This window comes from Sciurus vulgaris (assembly GCF_902686455.1).
Source record: "Sciurus vulgaris genome assembly, chromosome: 7".
Taxonomy (NCBI): Eukaryota; Metazoa; Chordata; class Mammalia; order Rodentia; family Sciuridae; genus Sciurus; species Sciurus vulgaris.
The window spans coordinates 115,751,368-115,779,098 of NC_136467.1; the positions used below are offsets into that span (position 1 = coordinate 115,751,368).

A 27,731-nucleotide genomic window follows, 5' to 3' on the forward strand; every position below is an offset into this window, starting at 1 on the left:
AAGAGAGCAAGGCTGAACCATACAAGCTGTTTTTGAAGATAGGCCAAGAAATGCCATCTGAAAGGCACAATGTGCTCTGGGAACTCGGGCCAGTGAGAACCCTGCCTACTGTTATCGTGATGCTGCCTGGAGGAGCAGCTTGTAAGTAGGGACTGAAAATGTCCAGATCTGGGGTCAGGTGAGTCTAGGGATCATCCCAGGTGCAGAAAATGACCCTGGAGTGGTAGTTTCTGCTCAGTAACTTCCAGGGCCAAGGTTTCTCCACCCTTCTCAGTTTGTGGCAGACCTTGACTTGCTGAGACCCATGGGACCGGTTATCCTGCACTTTCCAACTTCACAGCACATGCACACTCACCCATTTCCTTCCTTCTTTCTCCTGTGATTCCCAGTGATTTCCCCTTCCCATCTCTCCAGTGAACATCAGGAGAGAGAATGAGAAAAGCCGAGGTGTTTAGCCTTTGACCCTGCTGCATTGGCTGGGAAATTCTTTGCAGAGCTGAGCCTGGGTCTGCCTTGGGAGCCATGTTTGCTATTGAAGAGACTCATGGTTATGTGTGTTGACTCTGCCCTCTACTTACCCTCTCACCCACCTCTGGCCCCCCAGTTCTTTTTCTATGGTGTCTCAGAACTTTCCTGAGATCTCCTTGAATTTTCACCTAACAGCAGGGATTTCACAATCTTGAGATAATTAAAAGGGGCCTAGATCAGCTTGTGGGCAGGGCTATGGGTTCGCTCAACTCCAGGATGAGAATGTGAGAAACCCTTAGTGGGAATGATGCTGGATAAGTAGAATCCCTTATTTAGGGTGAGCATTTCCTGTGGACCAGTACTGTAGTAGAAGGTGTGTCCTTTGCTTAGGGTTGGGGAAGATGGTAGCAGGGAACAGGAGGTATAAGAAGAGTAGACCTTATCTTTGCCTCCACTCATCCTCACTCTGTTCTTTTCATCCCAGGTGGAATACGGCCCCTGTGTGGTGGCTAGTGACTGCTGGAATCTGCTCCTCGAGTTTCTTCAGAGCTTTCTAGGAAGCCACACACCAGGGGCTCCAGCAGTGTTTGGAAACAGACATGATGCGGTCTATGGCCCAGCAGACACCATGGTCCAGTACATGGAACTCTTCAACAAGATCCGCAAGCAGCAGCAGGTGCCGGTAGCAGGAATTCGTTAGTGACTGGCAATTGCTGGCTGAGCTGTTACCATGTGTACTGCACAGCAGGAGCAGGGGCTGTATCCTCAGGAACCTGGACCCCAGAAACCCAGGGCAGACATGGAAGTTTCTCTCCCTCTGGTTCCCAGCTGTGGCTTTTGTCTGGGGCTCTGGACTCCCCTCCCCTGACCCCCATATGCAGCCCTCAGCAGCTGTTTTACCCATCGCCTTGCTGGATTTGTTCTGTTCTCAAGAATGGTAATTATGAAGAATGGAGAAGTTTGGACCTTTCCTGCTATAGGGGAAAAGGTAGGACAGGGTGTCCCTGCCTAGTGTTGGAGGGAAAAACAATGTGTGCCCCCAGCTGTTGAGGATTTGACCTGGGCCCGAGTGGCCATGCTGTGCTCTATGTGGGCTGTGCTGTTCTGAAGCCCCCTGCTCTGCCCTAGTGGAAGTTGGCACAGCTGGTAGGATGGCTTTCATTTTTTGACCTGTTTGTGGAAGTCATTTGTGATGTGGCTTTCATAGGGCATTGCCTGGGTTCTTTGAACTCTCCTCTTGACAGCTTTCCCTTCTGTTGTGAATTACATGATGCAACTAGATAGAAGTTTATTTTTCTCCCATCTAATAGTTTCAGAGGTAATCAGGTGGGTGGGCAGATTTAAGTATACAAAGTCATCAGGAACTCTGTTTCCTTATGTCATATTGTTCAGCCACCCGTAGAATATTATCTTTAAGCAGACTCACTGGCCCCATGTCCACTGGGAGAATGGGGAGGGAAAAAGAGAAAAGCAGTTTCTTTTTTAAAGGTTATGCCTGGAATTGCTCAGATCACTGTGGCTACACTTTGCTAAAAGGGATGCTGGGATATAGAGCCTCTTATCTGGGCAGTCATGGCCCAGTTAAAGCTCAGAGGGTTCTGTGGCTAAAAGATGAAGGGGATGGGGATGCTGGGGCCCAGTTAAGTGTTTTCTGCTAGGTGAAGCTCAATGAATGTGCCCAGGATTACCTTGGCGGTTATTTTGTGGTTAATACCCCCTGTAACAAAGGCATTTGCATATGAGTTGTATTGGAATAATGACTGATCCTAGAGCCTCTTAGGGCTTATCTAGGAAGTTAGCTCTGCACCTCTCATCTTAACATCCAGGCCTCTCCAGCACTCAGGGCTTTAGTGTTAGAACAGTTGACCCTGATATATGCACCATGCTTCATGGTTCCCTGAAGTCTTTGTCTTTGTCTCATTTGAGCCTCTAGGCTGCTCATTTCACTTAAACTGCTTGCCTACCCCACCCCTACTAGAGAAATCTTGAGCCAGGCTGGGCATGCTGGTGCACCCTTACAATCTGAGCAGCTTGGGAAGCTGAGGCAGGAAGATTGTAAGTTTGAGGCTAGCCGGGTGATTTAATGAGACCCTGTCTCAAAATAAAAAATAAACAAGGACTGGGGTGGTAGCTTAGTGGTAAAGCACCTCTGGATTCAATTCTCAGTATCACAGGGAAAAAAAAAAGTTCAAACAGGCTAACATTTCATATACATAGATCTGGCCTTAAAGGAAAATTGTATGCGCAGTATAGGTTGTCAGCAAGGATAGTGTCCCTCACTTGAAGGCATCTAAAGAGAAACTTTTTCTCTGGTCCATTTCTGCTACAGGAGTCAGGTTATCAGTCATGTTTCCCTTCTATCTTCGACAGGAAGCTCTTTCAGCTTTCTAACTACAGGATCTGTCATTTCTATTTTTTTGTACTTCCTGTTTTTGTTGTTGATTGATATTGTTTTTGCTTTTAAAATTTTAAGGTATGTTTTAGTTATTTATATGCAATAAAATGTACAGATCTTATGTTTTTGGCCTTCTGGTTTATATTTGATCTTGTCTAAATCTATTTGTACTTTTCTGTATATACCTCCAATCTTGTATGAAATGAGACAATGTATAGGCAGGATTTTGAATGCAATGTGCTCCTGAAAATACAGAAGTTGAATGTGAGAAATGTGATTATAATGCATTATAAGAAGGGCTCTGTTCTCTGAAGCTAAAAAAATAGTATAAAATCCCTTCGTATATTTTCCCTTTTAGGCCTAGTCTTGGCTTTTACAGATCCAGCATTCTCCTATTGTGTTCTTTTCCCTTATTGTTGAGCACACATTTGACCAGCTTTAAATCCTGTGAACACCAGATCAAGCTTTAAGAACTGCCACTGGGCACTTTTATCCATCTTTGTCTTTTGTGTCAATTAAAGGACATTTACCACTAAAATAAGCAGGAAATTGATAATACATTTCTTAAATATCAAAACAAATATGACTCTACTAGCAAAGTCACTAATACTGAATTTGTGAATTGTAAAGGGCCCAGTTGTCATCTGCATTTGTAAATCTAGATGGGGCTTTTAGATTAGTTTAGGATGTAGTTGTCAGTGTTTAATTTTTAAAGTTCAGGTTGAATGAAAGTTGGAGACTATTTGGATAAATTTATGGAGGAAAGGGCATAATTATCCCCACTTTACAAATAAAAAAGTCTTAAACTCAGCTAATAAATGGAGATGCCATATTTGGAGATTCAAATCTGATGCTCTTCCTTCTACATGAGACTGTCTTCCCACCCTTCTTTCCTCTACTTAACTTTAGCCATCTCCCCATGTGCAACCCCTAAAAGAAGTAGGAAACATCTAGGGTCCTGTCAATATGTCACCTTTGTGAGTACTTTTGCCAGAGCTCCATGGAAATCTGCCATCTTTAACTTGTCAGAGCTGAGCAGGGCAGCTTTTCAGCTCAATTTGTTCTGTTCTCCCTTAGGGTGGGAGACTGTGGCTCCCGGTGAGGTCATACAGAGGCATGAAGGTGGCTCAGGACCAAACTTCATGGTCAGGACTCCTGGTTTTCAGCATGTGCCAAAGTGTGCCATCTGTGCCTCTTGGAATGCTAGGTGATTTTAGATGGAATGTGGGAAATATTTTTATACTAGGACTTGTGTCTTATTCTAATATATATGAAGAGGAAAGTATAACTACCACTTCATTCCTTAGGATTTGGGTAAATTTTTTTTAAGGGATCTATTGCTGGGTGTGGTGGTGCATGCTTGTAATCCCAGATACTTAGGAGTTCAAAGCAGGAAGATCACAAGTTTGAGGCTAGCTCTGGCAAGTTAGTGAGGCTGTCTCAAAATAAAATTTTAAAAAGGGCTGGGGATGTAGCTTAGTGGTACAGCACTTACTTAGTGTGCCTGATGTCCTATGCTCAATTGCCAGCACTACAAAAAAAAAAAAAAAAATTATTAAGTTATAGTCAGATGATCATGCTAGTGGCAAAAGCTGTAGCAGCAGAAGCCACTTGCTGGGAAGGAAACCACTCTAATGACTGTCTAGTTTGTTTCCTGCATCCATTGATGGTTCCTGCTCTGTTGCTTTCTTGTTCTCTCTCTTGTTCCTCTCTAATTCTCTCTCCCTGTCCCCACACTGCCTCCTGCTGACTTTCCTCTGATATTGAGTACCAAGCAATCACATCTCCCTTCTCCCCATGACCATTTATTGGAGTTTCTAGAGGCTGACCACTCTTCCCTGTCACCAGATCTACCCCCACCCAGGTGTCCTGAGGCGTCTGGGGAGGCAATTAGAGGTTTTGCTCTTTGAATCCTGGAGAGCAGGGAGTGGTTAGAAAGTCCCCTTGAGCATGTGTTTCAGGTGTCAAAAATTGAGACATTTAAAATACAAGTACAGTATGTAAGAGGCCAAGGGGTTAGACATTTTGAGATCATTCATAGTAGATGCAGAACCAGGCAGGTGGATGTGTGGTCTCTCTGCCTCCAAGCCCATGCCTGTAATGTCCACCAATGCCTTTCCCTTACACCATACCCCTTCCACAACTGTTACTCTCTGGGGGGCTATAGGCCCCGGTCATTGTTGCATGAGTGACTGAGACCCATTGTATTACAAGTTGGTACTTCCCCTGAAGGTTTGGTGTCTTTGGCCTGTGAGTGTTCATTTTGGGGGGTTGGGCCCTCCCCCAGGCGAGTCTGCCCTGTAGAGCACTACCAGGTTGGTTGTTAAAATGCTCAGATCTTCCTTACACCATGCCTCCCGGAGGTCATGCTACCTGGGGTTGGCCTTGTCTAGGGAAATCCCTTCCCTGAGCATTAAATTCTTTCCTCATTTATTCTGAGACAAAACAAAACATACCAAGTCTTTTCTCTCCCCGGTGGTGGAGACTTGATTGTGCTTACTGAGGGCATCTATTAGTTCTTGTTGGAGTAGGAGAGGACGGTGACCCTAAAGCAGGGGTTCCTTTTTGTTTGCATTAGGGATCAAACTCGGCCTCATGTATGCTGAGCAGTTATTTTTTTAAAGACAGGATCTCACTTCACCCTCTAGCCTCAGTCTCTAGGCCAGTCCTCAGTGTAGGACTACAGGCCGGTGCCACAGTACCTGGCTAAACAGCTTCTTAAGGTAACTGCAGGTTTTCAGCTCTGGAGTAGAGCCTCAGGATGTCAGACAGAATCATGTATCTTCAGTTTTGGGGGAATTTATTTACAGTTTCATTAGAGTATCAGAAATATCTATAATAGTTAATTTTTAAAATTCTATAAAGGGAGAACAGATCCTGAAAGGGAAAAGGCTGAAGACAAAGTGAAGCAGATTTCAGATAGGTCTAGGATTATTTTGTGGCCAAGATCTTCCCCTACCCTTGCTTGTTTTTATTATTTTTTTACAGCTTATCCTTTTGCCATTTATTTATCTGGTGCCTGGGATTGAACCCCAGGGGCACCTTACCACTTAACTACATCTCTAGTGTTCTTTTTTTTTTTTTTGCCGAGGCTGGCCTCAAACTTGCTATCCTCTTGCCTCAGCCTCCAGGTTGCTGGGATTACAAGTGTGCGCCACCACACCCAGCTGTGTTCCTGGTCTCACCTTTCCTGTAAGTTTCCCAGTTCCTTTTAGAAATGGGTAGGAGTAAATGTGTATGAAGTGATCTTTATAGCTTTCCTTGTGGTCCATTATGATACACTCCATGGGATCTGAAAATTATTATTTAGCAGAATGAGTATATATTTTCATTTTTCAGAATAAAGTGACTGATGAGGCAGAGAAATAGTTCTTAGCCTTTGTGATAAAATTAGCAAGTAAAAAAATGATTCTTGGGAGCTGGGGAGCGTGGCTGTGGCAGAGCACGGCAAAACAAACAAAACAAAAACTTCTTGAAACTATCAGGGCAAAGATTCAAAAGAGAGCTAAGGGACCACCTTTATGTAGCCCAGGTTGTTCCACAATCAGAATTTAGTATTGGAAGCCTTTTGTTGTATAGGAAAGGCAATGCTGGGGATGTGGAGGTGTCAGTTGTACTGAGGCAGCTTGCTGAAGGCATCACATTGTCTTTAGGAGACAGAGGGCTGGTGCTAGCCATAGCACTGAACCCTCACTTGCCAGGTAACTTCAGTGAAGGTGGCCTTTCTGAGTTGAATCTGTTTAGTGAGAATAATAATACCTACTTTCCATATTTCAAAGGTTGTTGGGAAATTTAAAGGAGAGCAGAAATGAAGACTGCTTTGCAGGCAAGGAGATGCTGTCTGTTCTTGTGTCTTAATCTTTTATTTTGCACAACTGGGGATCTAACCCAGGGCCTTGTGCGTGCTAGATGAGTATTCTACTATTAAGTTACATTGCCAGTCTTTTTTAAAAATTTGAGTCAGGTTCTTGCTAAGTTGCCCAGGCTGGCCTCAAACTTAACAATCCTCCTTTTTCAGCCTCCCAAGTATCTGGCAGTATAGGCTTGTACCACTATGTCCACCTGCTCTTGTTTCTCCTCAGTGATGTTGCTGATGTTTATGTTTGGTTGGGATGTTTAAGGTGGTAAATTATGGGGTTATTGCTGGGTATAATTTGCCCTTAACACAAATAGTGCTTTTGTAATAGAGTGAGCAGTGTGGACAAAGAGTATTTGTTGGGAAAGTATTTGTTGTAGGTGTATTCTTTTTGTAGTTATATCAACAAACACAATTGTATAGACTATCTCTGGAATATGGACATGTTTTTGTTTTTTGGGTGCTGGGGATTGAACCCTGGAACTACATCCCCAGTCTCTATTTTGAGTCATGTCTCGTTAAGTGGCTGAGTTTCTCACTAAGTTGATGAAGCTGGCCTCAATTTTGTGATCCTCCTTCCTCAGCCTCCTGAGTCATTGGCATTACAGGTGTGCACCACTGGCTTGGAAATACGTTTTTAATACTTATTCATAGTGATAAGGTTTTACTTGTTCTATATCCTAAAGGAAAATAGGCTGGGTTTAAAAAAAAAAATGTAGTGTAAAAATGACTGTATCATCAGTGCCCAAGCTTAGTTCTGTCGGTGTCTGAAGTTTTTTTAAAAAATGCAATCTATATTATGATTGTGTTTTTAAGCAGTTGTGTCTTTAAAGAGAGTCCAACTATTCCTGATTCTGATTCCTCATTAACTCTGAAGCTCCCATAAAACTTTTTGTCAGGTGTTGCAAATAGTCCTTTCAGATTTGAATTAAAGTAACTTCTTTCTATTCTATCTGCCATCTAATTCATGATTGTCAAACTTTTCAGTCTCAGGCTTCTTGGTGTTCTTAAAAGGTATTGTTTATGTAGGTTATATCTAGTGATGTTTACCTTATTAAAGACTTATAATAAAAAATGAAAATGTTTATTCATTTAAAGGTAACAATGAACCCATCACATTTACATATTTTTAATGAAAAATTATTTTTCCTAACAAAATTAAGTGAAGAGAGGTATTATTTTATATTTTTGCAAATCTCTTTGAATGTGTGGCATGATAGAAGACAGCTGGATTATCTGTTTTGGTTGAAGAATATGAAAAAAAAAATGACCTCATGCAAATGTATATTTGAGAAAAGGGAGGAGTATATTAATTATCTTTTAGACGATTGTGGATATTCTTTTGATACTACATCTGCTAAAGCTTAGTTAGCAATGTGAATCTCAAGCTTTTCCTTCTCTATTATATTAATATTCATTGGTTAAATTATACTTTGGATTTTTTTATTTATGTGTGATTTCTTAGCATCATATATTGGTCATCTGGGAAAAACTGCAGATCTAAATATTGACACATTTCTTTTTTTGTGGGGGGAGAGTATTGGGAATTGAACTTGGGGGCACTTGGCTACCGAGCTACATCCCAGCCCTTTTTTGTATTTTATTTAGAGACAGGATCTCACTGAGTTGCTTAGTGCCTTGCTTTTGCTGAGGCTGGCTTTGAACATGTGATCCTCCTGCCTCAGCCTCCTGAGCTGCTGGGATTATAGGCTTGTGCCACCATACCCAGTGACACATTTCTTTAAGCAATATCAAAAATCAAAATCATTAACATCACTACCTGTCCTATTAGTGGGAATCTATCAAACTAATAGTGGCAGATAAAAGTTTTCAAAAATTCTAAATTTTGGGCTGGGGTTGTAGCTTAGTGGTGAAGCACCTGCCTGGCATATGTGAGATACGGGGTTCAATCCTCAGCACCACATGTAAATAAAATAAAGGTATTGTCCATCTACAACTAAAAGATATATATTAAAAAATCCTAAATTTTGCTTGAAAGCTTGTGTTTTATCATTGCGGACACTGTTATTAGTCTTAGCTTTATCTAGAAGAAAATATCTGTCAAATGCCAAATGAATAACTGAATAGTCAAATGAACAGTTTATCTGTTAGCCTTTCTTTTCTTTTTCCCCCAGTACCGGGGACTGAACCACTGAGCCATATCCCCAGTCCTTTTTTTAAATTCTGAGACCGGTATTGTTAAGTTGCTGAGGATGACCTGGAACTTGTGATCCTCCAGGTAGGGGCATTTTTACCCACTGTTCCTTTTGTATCATCAGTGCCAATGTCATTACAGGGAAAAAAAGCATATAATTCTTACTGTTAAGAAAATAATTTTGTTCTCAGGGATCCCTTGTGCTTAGCTTAGCAGGCCACACTTCTGACCCACTGATCTAATGCATGCTCACAGCACTGACACTCCTTCCCCCCTGCATTGCTATTTTGAGAGCACTCTTCCATCAGAAGTTCCAAGTGGTCCCAAATTCTCTCAAAAAAGTATCTTGTTAGGGAACTAATGTATGGAGTAAAAGACATCTCGAAGAATTTTCTTGGGGACAGGGGAGTAAGGGGGAATATGAGGACAAAATATGATGAAGGAGTTATAATGTAGGAATTCCTTAAAGAGAATTGTTAAGAGGCAGTAGATAATAAAAGGAGCGCTAAATTGTGGTTCTAACTGAGCTTTTGAATCACATGACAAACTGACCCAACCAAACCATCCTCCCCTATAAACCACTTTAAAATGCCCGAGTTTACTCGCCTTTGGAAATCCTTTCAGTTAGTCACGCTGGGTTCCAGACATTGTAGTCCCCCTCCCTTCTTTTTTTTTTCTTTTCCTTTTGGTTGGTCTTCAGCTTTTTTTTGCTTCCCTGTTTCATACGCAGATGTGAAACCTTGAACCACTGTGCCCAATAATGTTTCGTTCTTTACTTGTCTTTGTACTAAATATGTCTTTTCTGCCTTAGCCATGTCTTGGGTGTTGTAACCGTTGGTCTTATTTTGCGTGACACCACTCCATCCCCGCCCGCCCCCGTAAATTATGTTAGGACAATGCGCCCAGGCGACTGCGCCGGAAGGGAGTCTTTTGTAGAACTGGCCGCTCTTTCTCTTTTCTGAGCGTCTCCCTCCCCATTCTTGTATAAGTCTTTGGAGCTACAACCATAACACCCCCCCCCCCACCTTTTATGTACTGGGCATCGAACTCAGGGGCGCTTAAACACCGAGCCACATCCCCACCCCTTGAGACAGGGTCTCACTAAGTTGTTTAGGGTCTTGCAAAATTGCTAAGACTGGCCTTGAACATGCGATCCTCCTGCCTCAGCCTCCCGAGTCGCTAGGATTACAGGCGTGTGCCAGTGCGCCCGGCAGGACTGCAGGTATCTCGATCTGGATCTGGTTTGCTTCCCAAGCCCCCCGTCTGCTTAACTTCTTCAGTTCAGGGTGGCGGTCCTCTTCCTTAGGGCATTTCCGTAAAACAGCTGAATTCCGCCAGGGTCATCAGTGGCAAGAGTCAGACACGTGCTCGCTCGTCTGGGAACCAATAGTAACTTTTGCAAACGCTGCCTCCGGAAACCCCACGGTTCGCAAGCTGCTGCTTCTTTAGGAAGGGCACAGTTAAAAGATAACAAAACAATACAAAACAAAAACACACAGACGGGATATTGAGAAAGGCAGTGGGGAGAGATGTTAAAGGTCAGCCGAAAAGAGTACAGGGAAACTCTACGTAAAATTCCTTTACTGCTCCCCGGGAAGTAAGGCTGGGGAGAAGTGGGCGGAGAAGGGCTTGGAGAGTCTCTGGCCCTTTAAGGAGGAGGGACGGACATTAGACTCTGTACCTTTAAGAGTCTCTTTGTCTGGAAACCTTCTTATTTACCCTCCTGTGCTTCAACCAAACTTCGACCGGCGATTCACAGCGCCCCTCTACGCCGCCGCCCCTTACGCCGGGCTTGAGTCCGCCGCGCTTCGGTGGTTGACCCTAAACTTTGCGCCGGCAGCACAAACCTGCAAAGAGGGTGCCGGTGCCGGGGTCGCGGCCCAGCGCTGCGCCGTTGGCGCATTGCGGGGCTCGAGGGGCGGGGCTCCGGCGGGCGGGCCAATGGGTGGGCAGGGGGCGGGGCCGAGTTCGGTTGTCTCGCGCCCTGGTGACAGCTCGCGCGTGCTGATGATGGCGGTAAATAGAGGGGGGCCGGGGAGGGGGCGGAGAGGTGGGGAGGCAGCAAAGGGGGTAGCTCCAGGGGGTGGGGGACGGGGACCGGGGAGGCCGCGACGGCCAGGGAGCCTACTCTGAGACTCGGAGGCGGGGACAGGAGTCTCCGGCACACTAGCCCTCCCCTTTAAAGAAGCAAAATCCTCACACACCGGGTGAGGGGCGACAAAGGCGGCGTGCGCCTCGCGGGCGGGAGGAGCGGCGGTAGGGGGCGGGACCGCAGCGCCGGCGGGCCGGGGGCGCCCGGGGCGGGGGCCGGCGGGAGGCAAGAGCTGGAGCCGGGGCGCGCGGGCGCTTTTTTTTGGCGGGGTGGGCGACGACTGGGTTTGGGTTAAAAGCCTTAAGGGGAGAGGTGAAGGAAGGTTCGGGGGCGGCCGGGGGGGACCGGGCTGAGAATGAGATGAGGAGGATTAAGAGGAGAAAGGGTTAGAAGCCAGGAGAGGAGGAGTGGAGAAAAGCCAGGCAAGGAGGTAGGAAGGAGGCAAAAGCCAGGGTGGGCGTTAAGGAAGCCGGAGGGGGAATGAGGGTAGGAGACCCGGGCAGGCAAGAGGAATTCTGAGGTTAGGAGTAAGAACAGGGGTTTGAAGGGGAAGGCTTTGACGGGGTGGTATTGGGGTGAGGAGTCCAGGGGTAAGAGTTGGAAGTGGGAGACAAGGAGGGGCAGAGCTGGGGTAATAGTTGTGAGTAGGGGAGAGAGAGTGAATAAGAGCCAGACGTGACAAGGGTGTGAACTAGTGCAGAGCGAGATGAGCTGAAGGGCTAGGACCCGCGGTGGGGTGGGAACGACTGGCGCGTTCTGAGAAAGGTATGGGTTAGTAGGTGGGCGATGGGTGTGAATTCTGGAAAGCGAGGGGCAGCTAATCATACCCTGGACTGGAACCAGGTGGAGTCGGGAATAAGCCCAGTAAAAGGGTGAAAGAAAAGATGAGAGATGGGCGTTTATAGGGCAATTCCAAAGGACCAGAAAAACTGAAAGGAGATTGGAGTAAAGGTTTAAGAAGTGATGGCGATCCGGGACAGGGTAACCGGGGAATTGTGTTAATTGAAGAGGTTCAGCAAGATCCAAGGTAAAAACAATGAGGTGAAGGGTCTAAAAGCAGATGGTGAGAGTAGTAGGAACGAGATGGGCCCCAGGATTTAAAGAATGGAATGGAGACTAAGGAAAGATAACGGGGTTAAGGGAAGCTGGGGGAGTCTCGATGGATGTACAACTGGGGTAGATTGCGCCGGGAGGGAATCGAATGTACCTGTACCGGGGAGATGCTTCAGAAGGTCTGCAAGGGTCAGGGAACAAATGCTGTAGTGAAGGATCCAGTGTAGAGGGCCTTTGGTGCAGAAGAGGAGAAACCTTGGTGAGTGAAAGGGGACCTAGAGAAAGGGGTAAAAACTGAAAAGGGCCAAGGCCGGGTGTGCAGGAAAGGAATTCATTATTGAGAAGTGTGTGTTGACATTGGCAGTCCTTTTGTCCCTAAAAGTAGGAAATTCCAGAAACCTCTTTCTCTCTTAAAGGAATCTTGAATCCACTTCCACCTTTCATTGCTTTTAATTCAACTTTCATGTCCACTTTGAAAAAGATGGGACCCATTTTGATTTGATTTTGTTCTTGTGTGAAGGATAAAGTGTCAACTCTGGTTACAGAAAACCTCGGCATTTCACTAGTGCTGTGATAATGGGAAGATAGGTTGTGTTTATTTACAGTATGTCTGTGTAATGTGATAGTTTTGGTGTTGTAGCAGTGTTGTACCTGACAAGTGCTGGCCAGGGTGCTTTATCGCCAGCATTTCCTTTTTCATTGGAGAATGCACTATTGTTGGAATGGAGAAAGATGAGAATCTTTTTGTTTTCCAGTAATCAATCAGGTTTCTGCTTGTTTTCAGTGACTGGAGAATATTGAGAAATCATTTCATAGAGAGGCAGATAATCAACCAGGGAAGTTTCCTGGGGAAGAGATTTAAACCAGGGCTTTGAGGGCATTGAGTTCCTAAGCTGCCTTTAGCTCTGTGCGGGACATTTCATACTCTGGTACGATGGTTCAACTAAATGAAAGGAAAGGAGAATTGCAGAGTTGTGGAGGATTTTAGAATACTGAACTTATCTTTTAGATTAAATAATGAATTTATAAGTAAATTTTTTTGAAAAAAATCTCTGCAAGATAGTATTGCAAACTGGAGCTTTGGACAGCTCCACTGCCTAATTTCCTAATTTTTATCTTAGAAGACACTTTTGGAAATTAAGAGGAAGATAAGAAATTTGGGGCAAATTTAGGTTATAATGTTTGCTTAAATGATTGAAGCTTTTACATTTAACTCAGAATATGAGTGAATATTAACTTTGCATTTGATGGTACCAAGGTGTATAATGTAACTTGGAAAAATGCAAACTGTTTTAGTGAATCTTATTCGGGATTATTTTATTAGTGTACATTCAGATACACAAAGATGATTTTGTTTTTTTCCCCAAAGTTGTGTAGGGGCTGGGGGTCTAGCTTAGTTGTAGAGGCCCTGGGTTTGATCCCAGCACTAAAAAAAAAAAGGGGGGGGAGTCATTTTCCAAAATTGTGTAAATTTTGGATTACTGCTGTTTTGTGAGTGTCTAAATTGCACAAATCAGGTTTGTGGCATTTGTGAGTTAGCAAAGATTGGTTATTAATATATGGGAATAATTTAGGATCTTAACTGGATTTAGCACTCAACTGTTTTAGTGGCATAGTACTTAGATCATGGTTTTTTTTTTTTTTTTTTTTCTTCTGTATTCTGTTAAGCAAATGTTCAAGGTAAGTAGATTGATTTAGCAATTTAACAGGATATTTGAAAAAACACTTTTTTTTTTTTTTTTTTTTTTTTTTTTGGTGCTGAGGATTGAACCCAGGGCCTCATGCTTGCGAGGCAATCACTCTACCAACTGAGCTATATCCCCAGCCCAAAATTCACAATTTTTGCTGCTAAGTTTTGAGGGAATTAGTCTGAATATGTTAACTTTCAAGATGAATACGTTTGGTAGAAGGCACCTGTTTGAGGGGTGTGTGCATATTCCTCTCTTTGTAGATATGTTTGGGCTGGCCTTAGTGGGTGGTACTCTGTATATGGTATGGCCATTTTTAAATGTAATTGTTTTAAACTCGATATTTTTATGTAAATTATTTGAGATTCATTTGATATTGGTAAAAAATAAAATATAAACTATAAGATCAACCAAAAGAAAGAGTTCATTTGTGTCCTACCTTTGTTTCTGTGTGCTACCATAGTATGCTAAACCAGTTATTTTTGTGAATGGTTATTTTTCATTTGATATTTCTAAAACTGATAATGGATGCTCTTTTAATTCAGATAATATGACTAATCAATAAGGATGCCAGTGATAAATTTAACTTGCATTTTCTTTGTTCATCAAGTAGGATTCTACTCAACTTTATTTTGGTTATAATCTTATTTGCTAAGAAAAAAACTATTGAGTTTATATTTGTATGAGTAGGTTGTACATAAGTAAATGTTTTTCTGGTTAATCGTAGAGTCTTTGGATGGGAAGAGACCTTGAAAGGACCTCTAGTTTATCCTGCAACTTCAGTCAATATCCCACTTAAATCATCCCAGGTAGATGAGAATTTATCCTATTTTCTTATAAATCTTCAGTGGTAATGTGGCAACCTTTATAGATAATCTCTTCTAGCTTTTAATGATTTTTTTTTTTCCTATCAGGAGGGTCTGTCTTCTGTCTAATCATCACACAGTTAATGCTATATTTGTATTTATTTCCTCTTACTCCTTTCTCAGTTAAAAAAGGCTGCTTACTATATTACCTTAGCTTTTTAGCTCTTCCTGTATTTAATAATAGTAGCCAACACATGTATGATGCTTTAGTGCCAGACCCTGTTGTAAGTGCTTCGCAAATTGTAATTCATTTACTCCTCACAGCAATCCTAGGAGTTAGGTACTATTACTATTCTCATTTTATGTGTGATGAAACAGGGTCTTTGAGATTCAGTGACTTGCCCAAGGTTATATCCAAGACTTTCTTACAGCTACTTGTTTGGTAGTTGATAATCTGTTAGTACAAACAGATTTTTTTTTCGTCAAATATTGATGGTACATTTGTTCTTTATTTTATTTAATTTTTGATGTTAGGCATTGAACCCAGGGCCTCACATATGCTAAGCATGCCCTCTATCATTGAGCTATACCTTTATCCCTCAATTTTTATTTTAGTTCAAAAGGTAGAATTCTGTCAAGAGGTGGGGGGTGGGATTCCAACCTTGGCTTTTACTGGCAGAGTCTGTGCTCAGGTGTTACTTCTACTTGACTTGTGGTCATCCTTCACCATCTCTTCTCCAGGTTTAACGGTGCTGTTTTGTTCACCTCTTGGTGGGTCTTGTTGGATCTTGTTTGCCAATCCTTAATATTTTTTTAATGCTTTGATTTTTTTTTTCCTTGTTGTATTGTATCTTTTTTTTTTTTTTTTTTTAGTTGTAGGTGGACACAATACCTTTATTTTATTTTTATGTGGTGCTTGAGGATTGAACCCAGTGTCTCACACATGTGCTAGACATGCTAGTGCTCTACCACTGAGCCATAATCCCAGCCCCTAATTGTTAAATTTTTAAGGTGATTCTGTTCTTAAGTTTTTCTTACTTCCTTTTTAAGTAGGGAACCTGGGATAGACACCACGAGAGCTGTGTATAATGTGCAGATTACATCAAAGTTCTTTGCATTAATCTATTTTTTTCATTCCGGATGAAACAAAAGAAAATAAAGCAACCCTAAACCAATTTTAAAATGCCTTACTGCATTGCACATTGTCTTCCTACTTTTTTAGCTATAAAAGGCCCTGCACTTACATACTCTAACTGATTTGCTGTGGAAATACTCTTGAGGAAAATTGAAACTTATATTTAAGAGCAGATATCCATAAGCCACAGAGCCCTTCAACACTACTACCAAGAAATATTTAGGTAAAATAATGTATTTTGGGGATCATTATGTAGCTTCAAGAAGCTAGAAAAGATCAAACTGCAAAACATATGCTTTAAGAATGTTAATTGGAGGCTGGGAATATAGTTCAGTTGGTAGAGTGCTTGCCTTGCAAGCACAGGGCCCTGGGTTCAATCCCCAGCACCGCGAAAAAAAAAGTTGATTGGGATTTACTACAAATAGGTTTGCCTCATGGATGAGGAGCGGCTCAATAGAAATATCTTAACAAATATTCCATACCTGCCTTCAAAATGCCTAAATTTTGAGTCTTTTTGATTGAGATCATATAAGGAAATTAACTGACCCGCCTCTAGTCATCTACAATCTTAATTGAAATGATAGCCTATCTATTTGATAAAGTTGTGATCTACAGAAAGGCCTGTCCAATTTAAGCAAAAGGAATATTAGCAGTATTCTGACAAATGTAAAATACAATACTTGTGGGCTGCTTTTCCTTTTCTTTCCTGGTTTAAGCTATTATCAAAGCTATGAAATATAGCTCTTTATTAAAGCTGATCGTAATAATTAAAAACACTTCCCTTTCATAAGGACGGGAAAATTACAAATTATTTGGAAAGCATTGTTTCTAGTCATGTGTTATTGTTTCTGAGACATGGGCAGTTTATAAAGACTATAATACTGTTCCTTTTCCATTCACATGTTAATAGAAGTCTGGAAAGTAAGGCACTCTTCTGAAATGTTCAGGGTTGTTTTTATTATATGTCAAGTTGTAAACACCATTTTGTGACAGGTATTTTCTCTTTGTCTTCTTTTGAGCTAATTAGTAATTTACACTCTAGTAGCATCTTTTCCAGCCTCACTGTGTGAAAATGCCTGCTACTCCGTGCCTTCCATGCATCCAGGGCTAGCAAATGATTAGGGGCAGATGTTGGTTAGCACATTGAAGGATCAGGGATAAAATTCATTTTTATGTTGTGTTCTTAAAGGTTTTCGTGTGTATGTTTCCCGGTCTTCACCATCTCCTCATCAAACAGGAATGTCAGGTCCTTCTGTAACCCAGAGCTACTGCCCTTGATTCAATTTGGGATTTTCTATTCTGTCTCCCACTCCCACCCCCACATTGTGGGATTTGGGGAGGATTAACAGGGCAGTCTGGCATAATTCAGAACCCAGGAAGCTGGTCTTCACTGTACCCTCCCATCATCAGAATGCGAAGACCCAGGCATTGTCTTTAGAACCCACCCAGCAGTGTTTCTCTCGCTGGGGAAGTTGTGTAATCGATGGGACAGCAGCCCTGTTGCTAGCTAGGAGATGCTTTTCTGTGACACTCCATATCTTTCCAAAGGAAGGGGAGGTCCAGCCTTTGTGTTAGGTTTTTCAAAATACAGCTGAGAGTGACCAGAAGATAATGTATAGCTTGGTTTTAGCATTTTGTCACATCGGGATCCTGTACTTTCCTGCCTCCTGCTCTCTTTCTTCAATCTGACATGGGAAAGAAGATGTGTAGCATCTGTCATATGTTCACTTGGATGGATGTGGGCGTATTAAAGCAGCCAGGGCATTTGACTTTTTAAATAGTATCAAGGATCAGTTTGTTTTGTGAATATAAATTTCAGTTGAAAATTATTAAGTAAGGGTAGACAGAAGTTTACTGATTTATCTCTTTTGAACCTAAACTATTTTAGAATGCCAGATAATTTGTGTTACTTATTTTTGCAGTTGTGGATACTAATTTATCAGGATAATAAGGTCAAAATTCCTGTTAGAGCTAATTAAATTTTCCTTGACAAAAATTGTTACCTGGAGATGGCCACAAAGAAAATCAGGTAAGAAAATGTGTGAATAGCTCGGTTCAGCTGTCATTGCTAATAGCATTATAGTCATAGACATGGAACCCTTGACAGTGAGTGAATCAGCACTCACGCACAGAAGTCACCTCATTTATGCAAGCATTCATTGAGTATGTGGGCTGTGTGTTTTTTTTTAATAACCAAAATGTCTAGAACATCCCTCTATGTGCTCTTGCTAACACTTCTCTTACATTTTTCTATGTTCTAATACAGCCACCTATATCTTAATTTTATTGGATGCTCATGGCTGGGCACTAATTGTACCTTTGTATCTTATAATATCTAAAGAGGTCAAATGTCAGATTAATAAACAAAGCTATATAAAAAAGTAAAATATTGTCAAAGTGAACTACTCAAAGGGGTGTTGTAAATGAAGATGAGAAAGTGGATACATGACTATTCATGTACTATATATATAAAAAGAAATGTTTCTACAGTGTATAGCATAGCTCTGAAGAACTTATAGCAATGCATTTCAAATGAAAGGTAAGTGTACCTTAAGACATCTGTCTCATTTTTAGTTGGCATCATTGTCTACTCCATGCTCAAAACTCAAATTGGTTAAGCATTTCCAGTCTTCCCAATTACACTTGTAATGTGATTTTTGAATTTTTTTTCTCCATAGGCAGTTCAGCTTAGAGTACAACTAATACTAAATTCAAAATCTACCTAAGCTATAAATTCAGTAATCTCAATCATTTAAATAAGTATAAAATGAAACATGTAATTACACCTTTTTACCTATCAAATTGAGGAAAATTTAAAAAATCGATGTTAGTTAATAGTGGATGGGTTGTAGGAATGTTGGAAATCTCATATACCATTGGCAGGGATGTAAGTTTTCTTGGAAATAAATTTGGCAATGTCTGTTGGAATTTAAAATGTGCATATCTGCTTCTCGGAATTTGTCCTATATAATCATACACTTGTGTGAATAATATGAATATAAAGTTTTTCTTTCCAGCATTGTTGGTTATGGCAAATAGATGATGTTTGCCAGTCAGGGACTGATTAAATGACAGATGATAGGTCCACACAATGGAAAGCCATTTAGCTGTTCCAAATCCATAGATCTCTATTTGTTTATGTGGAAAGGTGTCCATAAGTTATTTTTAAAAAGTTACATTATAGCCAGGTACTGTGGTACATGCCTGTAATCCCAGCCACTAGGGAGGCTGAGTCCAGAGGATTACAAATTTGAGGCCAGACACTGAGACCCTGTTTCAAATTAAATATTTTTAAGGGACTAGGAATGTAGCTCAGTGCTTGAGTGTTTGCCTAGCATGTATGAGTCCCTGGGTTTGATCCCCAGTACCACCAAAAAAGAAAGAAAAAAAAAAAAAAAAAAAAAGAAAGAAAATAAAAGAAAGTCATGTTACAGAACAATATAGAATATTCCTATTCTATATTGTTTCATTTTTTACTCTGTATGCTTATGGTGCTTAATTTTAACAAGCACAAGGATGAGTTATTTAACTGAGAACATTTTCATGAAAGAACTTCCTGTAGTAGGAGATGAGAAAGATATCAGGCAAGTAAAGAGCTATTCCATTCATAAGAATACTAGGTCAAGGTTTTGAGTCAGAAATGAGGACTGGAGTGGCAGAAAGAGGGCATATAGTAGATTCTAAGACCAATTGGTGGAGGTTTTAAAGGTAATGGTAAAGAACCTGCATTTGATTCAGAAAATTATCTGTAAGGGGGGTAATAATTAGTACCTAGTCCTTTGGGTAGTTGTGAGAAATCACTTAAATAATGCATATAAAATGTATGAATAGTTTCTGGCAGATAGTAAGCACCATTGAGAATATTATCTTTTGTAAGCCTGTATAAATTACTGTTACCTTTTATTATGTACAGTGATGATTCCACTGACCCCCACTGACAGATCATGTAGTTTTATATTTTGCTTTGGCACTAGGGATTTAACCCAAGGTGCTTTGCCATTCAGCTACATCCTAAGCCCCCTGCCCTTTTTAAAAAAAATATTTTTAGTTGTAGATGCATATGATATCTTTATTATTTTTTTTAATGTGTTGCTGAGAATTGAACCCAGTGCTTCACACATGCTAGGCAAGCACTCTACCACTGAACCACAACCCTAGCCCCCCTAAGCCCTTTTTAATTTTTATTTTGAAACAGGTTTTGCTAGATTGCTTAGGACCTGGCTAAATTGCTGAAACTGGCCTAGAACTTGGCAGTCCTCCTACCTCAGTCTCCTGAGTTGCTAGGGTTACAGGTGTGTACCACCCTGCCTGGCCAGATCATGCAGTTTAAAGTTTTTCAAATAATACTGGTAGTTGGCCTAAATATTCTTATTCTTCACCTTTGGATCTTCCTACCTACTGATACTTATTATTAAACTTTGAAATACTAAAATATTGCAATTTCAGTCTTTTTAGGCAGATGATATTCTATATGTTGCTATTAGTTTTCTTTTACCAATATTATGTATACAAATTAAGATTTAGGATTTGTGTCATTTCATTATGAGACCTAAGGGGAGAGGAGACAGATACTGTTTTTTGGAAAATGCCATTCATTTTCTGTGCACAGGGGATGTGGGATAGACATGTCACATTGCATGTTTGTCAGTTTTTGTTAGCAGGGTGGTGTAATGAGCATATTAGCTACAACACCTACAAGCATCCAGCAGTCTGCTTGTGAAATCTTTTAGAAAACATAAATCTGGTGAGAAGGTTCCTAAGCAGTTGAAATATCTTTTGGGGAAAATTAAATCAAACAAAGTAGAAAAGCCTTTCTCCTTCATAAAGTAGCTGTTTTACCATTGAAAACCATGAAAAAAGATGTCTTATGTGTGGACTGAAATGTGGCAATATTATTTATGTAGAGTTTTAGAATTCTTTTTGTATCTTGACTTATCTTTTAAAGAACTTCAGATGTAATACATTTGATTAAAACATTTTATAAAAATATTCTATATATTCTATGTAAGTTAAAGAATATCTTTTGGCTCATGCCTATAATCCCAGTGGTGTGGGAGGCTGAGACAGGAGGATTGCAAAGGTTTGAAACCGGCCTCAGCAACTTAGCAATGCCCTAAGCAACTTAGTTAGACTCTGTCTTTAAAATAAAAAATAAAAAGGGCTGGGGATATAGCTCAGTGTTGAAGTGCCTCTGGGTTCAATCCCCAGAACCAACCCCCTCCCCCTAAAAGAACACTTTTTGAGGTTAAAAAAGCCTTCATTCTACTGTCATGTACAACTAATTAGAACAACAACAAAAGCCTTCAGATATAAAAGTTTCCATTCAAAGATAGTTTTTGGTGCTCATGAGGTATTCATAAGTTTTAATTGAATAATTAATGTATGCATGAATGAAAAGTATTATTTGTGAATATGGACTTTATACTCCTTGATTTGGGTACAGTCTGGCATCATTGTTCAGAGACCTTCTGTTCAGCTCTGTCCTATGCCGATTATCTTTCCCCACCTCACAGGTACCCTCTCTAATATGTTTGATATTTGTCCTTGATTCTATATGTATCTTTATAAAATACATAGTGATTTCTTTGTATATGTTTCTTTAATTATAAAATAGCTCATTATACCACACTTTGGTAGAATTTGGCTGAAGAATTCTCCTTATAAAAATGCTATAGATTCTACTCTGATTTTAACTCTTCACTTAGCACTGTTTTAGCTATTATGCTGAATATAGTATTTGCTAATTGTTCCCAACTGCAGCATAGTATTCCATGGTGTGCATAGTATTCCCATAGCAGTGGGCACACAGGCTACCATAAACAGTGCTACCAGTAATGGTCTTGCATGTGTCCATTATGAACATACTGAGAATTTCTGGGATGCCAGATCCATGAGTGCCATTATGACGTAAGAGTTGTTAGGTGCTGAATGATTGTGTCAGTGTATCCCCCGTGAGCACTGTGTTCCTATAACTTCTCAACACTTGGTATTGTCCACATTTCTAATTTTTACCATTTAGTACTATCTCAGTATGTGTATCTAATTATCAATGAATTTGAGGATTTCTTCTTATTCTAGTTAGCTGTTTGTTGCTTTTCTGTGAATTGCCTCTTCATATTCTTTGTTTTCTGTTTTTTTTGTTGTTGTTGTTGACTCATAGAATCAACAAGATTGATTTTTCTTGTTGATTTTTTATGAATATAAAATCCCTGATTGGTTTTGAACCATGCAAATATCGCTCCTGGGTATCATCTATTAATTTTTTCATGTAGTTGAATCCATAATGTTTTAGCCTTATGTCTATTTTCCTTATTAGTGCTTCTTGAACTTAGGTCTCCCAGATTTATTTATTTATTTTTAGCTTTATAGTTTACTTTTCTCATTAAGATTTTAATATACATTGAATAATTTTTCTCCTTTTCCTCTTCATCCTCTGATTGAACCCATGGCCTTTTGCCTGCTGGGCAAGTGCTCTACCACTGAGCTATAACCTGAGTCCCCTTTTGTAATTTTGATGGAAATTGTGCTTTTAGATTGATTTAGCAAGATGTGGTATCTTTTTATAAGTCAATTTATTCCATCTATAAGCCTGAAAGAGTGAATTGTATTTTTTAAAAATTTTATTTAATTGCAGTACTAGGGATGGAACCTGGGGGTACTCTACCTCTGAGCTACATCCCCAGTCCTTTTTATTTTATTTTATTTTATTTATTTTATCTTGTTGTAGTACTGGGAATTGACTAAAACAAGGATATTTTTTTGTTGTTGCTGTTGGTACCAGGGATTGAACCCAGGGATGCTTAACCACCAAGCCATATTCTCAGCCTTTTTATGTTTTATTTTGAGACAGGGCCTCAATAAGTTGCTGAGTCTGGCCTTGAACTTGGAGTCCTTCTGCCTCAGCCTCTTGAGTTGCTGGGATTACAGGTGTGTGCCATTGTGCTTGACTGAAACAAAGATCTTTTGAACCTACAAATTCAAGATCAGATTAGACTGGGCAATGTTTTGAGACCCCTTTCTCAAAAACAAAAACAAAAAGGAAAGAAAATCTTAAGCAGATGAATAAGTAAAAATTTCTTCCTGATTTTAGGAGACTATGAAATAAAATATTTTAACATTCTATTTAAAAGCTATTGGTATGCTATAGTTAAACCACCTTGTTAATAATCTCTTCTCATCTTCAGTTATGCTGAAAACTTAGGGCAAGTGTTTTTTACCAAAGTAGTTTTGGTTTAGTTAATTAAAAAAAAAAAATCTTTCATGGTCAGAAATTAATAGAATGTCAAAAAATAACAATTTGCTATTTCTCTGTTTGCAGTTTACTTAGATGTCAGAAAATGGAGTAAATAACAAGTCACACCTTCTGCCTGCCTTCTCACAATGACCCTAACGCATGATCAATAATTATGGTTTTAATACTCCTTCATTATTAGTAGGTGATATCGAATCTGATTAACAAATACCTTATGCTCTCACTCATTTTGCTATGAAAGGGCAATAGAAAATATAGCTTTCTTATTTTTGAAAGTAGTTGGAGGTATAGAGAAAAGCATATTTTGTAATTCAGTTGTCAGTTTTTAGGGTCTTAGAGGAAGCTGGGCAGTTGTTTTAGGTTTGTGCATGGGTCCTGCTATTGCTTGTTTCAGCCTTCAGAAATGGGTGTGTGACTGACTCAGAATGCTCTTCACCTGTTCCAATAGAGTTGCAGTATTTGTGCTTCCCTTCCCTAAGGATCCAATACAGTTTTTTTTTTTTTTTTTTTTTTTTTTTTTTTTTTTTTTTAATGTGTGTTCATTTCTGACCAAAATGTGAAGCAACTGTGTTCTGAAATTTTATGATAGGCTGTTCTCTAGATCTGCCAGTTCTCTTCCTGGGATCTACTTCCCCCACGTCCTGGAAATTTCTTTTGCTTCCTGTGTTCAACCCCCTTGTTTCCTGGACTCATGTCTTCCTCCTTTGTCATTCCTACTTAATTTTGTGGAGCACCTCTTCTAGAAGCTCTGGACGGAAGGTGCATGGGATGTACATTGTTTGTAAGTCTGCAGGTGTGAAAGTTATTAATTTTAAAAAATCATTTTCTCTAATCCTCAATTTTTAGTTTAACTAGTTATAGAATTCTAGATTGGAGGCGATTTTCTGAGTTCAGCAGGTATTGCTCCTTTGACATCTGTCTTCTGTTGCTGCCAATGAGAAGTCTAATGCTATTCTGATTCTTGATTATTTTTGCTTTCCTGGAGATGTTCTGAAATTTTTATGATAACCTGATTGACTCTGGGCCTTATTATGTCTGTTATGCTGGGCATTCTGTGGCCCTTTTCAATTTGGAAACAGATTTTTTTTTTTTTCATTTCTGAGAGATTTTCTTCAATTTAAAATTTAAATTGATCTTTCTCTCCTCTGTCTTACCCTTAGCTTTGCCTGTTCTTTCTCTCTGACGCTTATTTATTTTTTTAGTACTGAGGATTGATCCCAAGTGTGCTTCACCACTGAACCACATCCCCAGCCCTTTTTATTTTTTATTTTGAGACAGGGCCTTACTAAGTTGCTGAGGCTGGCCTCAAACTTGTGATCCTCCTTCCTTAGCCTCCTGAATCATGAGGATTACTGGTCTGCACCACCAAACCTGGCTTGAAACTTACTGTGTTCAGACTTCTGGATTGAAGAGTTCTTTAATTTTCTCATCTTTTATATTTCCCATCAGTTTGTCTCTTGGTTCAACTCTCTGAGAAGTGTCTTGACCTTCTATTTAGTTCTGTATTTCTGCTGTCATATTTTTAATTTTTTTTATCTGATTGTTGTTTTTTAATATTCTTTGTTTTATAGATGGAATAACTCCTCTGAGTATGTTAATTATAAAGTTTTTTTTTAGTTTATTCAGCTTCATTTACTCTCTCAATTTCCTTAAAATACCTTCAGTTGTTTTGGTCTTTCATGTAGGGAATTTCTTTAAATATATATCTTTGGGTTTTTAAAATATATTCAGGAGTGAGCCTCTAAAAAACTGAAAGCTGGATTTGCCAAAGTGCAACTTCTAAAAAGTTAACCAGTGGTGGTAGTTATTATTATTATTATTATTGGACTGGGGATTGGATCCAGGGGCACTCCACTGCTGAGCTGTACTCCCATTCTACTTGTTAAATTTGAGGCAGGGTCTCACTAAATTGCTGAGGCTGGCATTGATTTTGTGATCCTCCTGCCTCAGCCTCCTGAGTAGCTGGGATTACAGGTGTGTGCGATAGCTCCCTGCCTTGTAGTCTTCATTATGAGGTGATTAGCCAGGGACCCAACTTTTTAGAGAGGTCACTGCTAGCAGTCAGTATTTGTTGGTGTTTTTCTGTTGGCCAGGGCTTATAAATCTGGCCACAGCATTTGGGGGCTGAGTGGGGACACCTTCAGGATATCAACTTTTTCTTAATTCCCATTTTTTTAAAATATATTTTTTAGTTCTATATGGACACATTGCCTTTACTTATTTTTATGTGATGCTGAGGATTGAACTCAGTGCCTCACTCGTGCTCTGCCACTGAGCCACAACTCCAGCCCCAGTTCTCATATTGTTAAGACAGGTGGACTGCTCCTAGTTGTGCCTAGTCCAGAGCCTCTTCACTGTTCTTTTCAGAGAGTAGAACTCCCATTTTCTGCCCAGCAATTGCTGGAAGTCAGTCTGGGAGTCCCACTCTCCTTTTTCCCCCCACAGCCCTGCTTTCTGATCCCTGCTCCAGATGCATTCTGAGTTTTTCTGATGTATCTTAGCACAGTTCACTTTGTTCTGGGCTTCCCCTCAGCATGCCCTTGGGTTTTAGCCTCCTTTGCTCTGTTGAATCAAATAACGTATTCATTTGTTCTTCTACAAACTTTCTTGTATTAACAACAAAATCAAGTATGTGAAGTGATGCATGTCAGTTAGCTTGATTTAATCATTTCACAATGCACAGACATTTATATATTGCAGATATATAGAGTTTTGTCAACTATACTTTAATAAATATAGAGCTTCTCTAAATGGAGAATGAAAACAACTCCTCCTCCTCCCTTTCCCTGTCCTGCCCTGGGGATTGAACTCAGGGGTGCTCTCCCACTACATCTCCAGTCCTTTTTATTTTGAGACAGTCTTACTAGGTTGCTGAGGCTGGCCTTGAATTTGAGATCCTCCTGACCCTCTCTCCCTAGTCACTGGGATTGCAGGCCTGTGTCCATCATCTTCACTCATCTCTCTAAGGCTGGAACTGAGTCTCTTCTGTAGTATTCTTTTCCTTCTGCGTATGGCTTTGTCTTCTTCCATTAAACTAACTGGAAATAGAAACCCTTTTCTACTCTTCTGCTTCCCTACCTCTTCCTACTCCTCCTTATTATCATTATTGTTATTTTTTCTTTTGCAGTGTTGGGGATCCAGTCCAGGCCTCATGCATGCTAGGCAAGCATTCTACCACTGAGCTACACTCCCAGCCCTTTAGAAACTCTGTTTCCATCATTTATGCCATCCAGATATCCTGTTAATTTAGTGTAGGCGTGAGGTCACAGTCATTTTGTATAATTTTTAGAATTTTATTTTATGGCATCCTTCCTTGTTAATATTTGGGGTCTATTTTTATTTTAGTGAACTTTAAAACTTGAAAAAATTTGCGGGGCATGGTGGTACATGCCTATAATCCTAGTGGTTTTGGGAGGCTGTTACAGGAGGATTGAAAATTCAAGAACAGCCTCAGCAATTTAGCAAGGCCCTAAGCAACTCAGATAAAGATAAAAAGGGCTGGAGATGTAGCTCAGTAGTTAATTGTCCCTGTGTTAAATTCCCAGGAAAAAAACCAAAACAACAAAACTTGCTGGGTGCAGTGGCACATGCCTGTAATCCCAGCGACTCAGGAGGCTGAGGCAGGAGGATTGAGAGTTCAAAGCCAGCCTCAGCAAAAGCGAGGTCTAAGCAACTCAGCGAGACCACCTCTAAAAAAAATATGAAATAGGGCTGGGCATGCGTAGCTCAGTGGTGCGGTGCCCCTGAGTTCAATCCCTGTTACCCAAAACAAACAAAACAAAAAAAACTTGAGAAAAATTATGTCTTGCCATTTAACAAAGCTAATGTTTTAAAGAATTTGTATCGAGTTTTTAAAAGGTTTCTTTTTTCCTACTACTTATTCCCTTTCTTTCAGTGGGTTCAAAAGTTCTTTGGAGAGAGATGGAAATTCTTCCCTCAATATAATTATGACTGGTAAAATATGTAGAACGAATTAGTATACCTGTAAAAATGTCAATAGATTTCCTTGGAGAAATTCCTAGAAAGGTTTCTTTACTCAGTTTTTAACTCCTCTCTTAGTCCTTCTTTCATTTAACCCCATGCTACCTAAATCTTTGCTCTTATTTTTCTTTCCCTCCTATCTTTTCTATTTAGTACACTTTGCCCCAAAACTCCACTGAATTCATTACATGTCAGCATAGAATTTCTGGCTATTTTTCCTTATATGTAGAATCCTTGAGGAGCAGAAACCTTGCTTTATACTTTTGACACACCTATTTATGGGATACCTTCTTTGACCAAAGCACTGTGCTTCTCTGTAGCTTTTAGCATCTTTTTGGGTACATACTGGGTCTTTAACAGATCCTGGTTGATATAAATTCACCCTCTCTCTAGTACTGTCATGAGACAATTGAAGAATGGACTCTGCCCCTTTGTGACAGTGGTGACTAGTAATAACATCTGGGAGCAGGGTGGAGACAGCCTCTTTTTTGGAAGCTAAGGGATTTCACTTATCTGGAGAGCGAATGTGTTGGAAGATAAGCCCACTGAGATTCCTTACAACTTCCAGATTTTGTGACCATAAAGAGGTGTTCCCATGAATCAGTAATACCCTTTGTAATAGCCAACCCACAAAGAAAAATAATATCTCTTATTATGAGCAGAATCCAGTGAAATTTTTCCTTGGCTGAGTAAACTGTGGCAAACAAAATCTGAAGTCTCCAAGGACACATACGGTGCTGGAGCCTTGTTTTTATTCTCCCTCTCTTCTAAGGTTAAACAATGCATTCTTGTTACTATGCTTTGGAAATGTATTAACTTTTATTTTTATTGTGAAATATACTATGTGACA

At 40.2% G+C, this 27,731-nt stretch overlaps 2 protein-coding genes and 1 long non-coding RNA gene across 11 annotated transcripts in view; 2 read left to right on the top strand and 1 right to left on the bottom strand.

The window, feature by feature from the left end:
* MED20 (mediator complex subunit 20) overlaps positions 1-2,984 on the top strand; it is a 114,265-nt gene extending 111,281 nt beyond the window's left edge. For all 3 annotated transcript variants that reach the window (XM_079147799.1, XM_079147798.1, XM_079147797.1), the window contains exon 4: positions 953-2,984. In XM_079147799.1, coding sequence (XP_079003925.1) covers positions 953-1,168 — 216 coding nt within the window. In that variant the 3' untranslated portion in view covers positions 1,169-2,984. The remainder of the gene's footprint in view (positions 1-952) is intronic.
* Positions 1,321-27,731, top strand: part of USP49 (ubiquitin specific peptidase 49) — a 94,904-nt gene continuing 68,493 nt past the window's right edge. For 2 of the 7 annotated variants that reach the window (XM_079147744.1, XM_079147746.1), the window contains exons 1-2: positions 11,646-11,993; positions 14,435-14,516. The gene's annotated coding sequence lies outside the window, so the exon portion shown is untranslated. Of the gene's footprint in view, positions 1,457-8,854; positions 8,959-11,064; positions 11,082-11,645; positions 11,994-14,434; positions 14,517-27,731 lie in introns of those variants that run through there. The other 5 variants (XM_079147751.1, XM_079147749.1, XM_079147754.1 and 2 more) reach the window with 4 other exon arrangements.
* Positions 9,960-10,758, bottom strand: LOC306666018. The gene is made up of 2 exons (XR_013765169.1): positions 10,556-10,758; positions 9,960-10,317 (listed from the first exon to the last, which is right to left on the bottom strand). It is a non-coding gene; the product is annotated as an uncharacterized lncRNA (long non-coding RNA).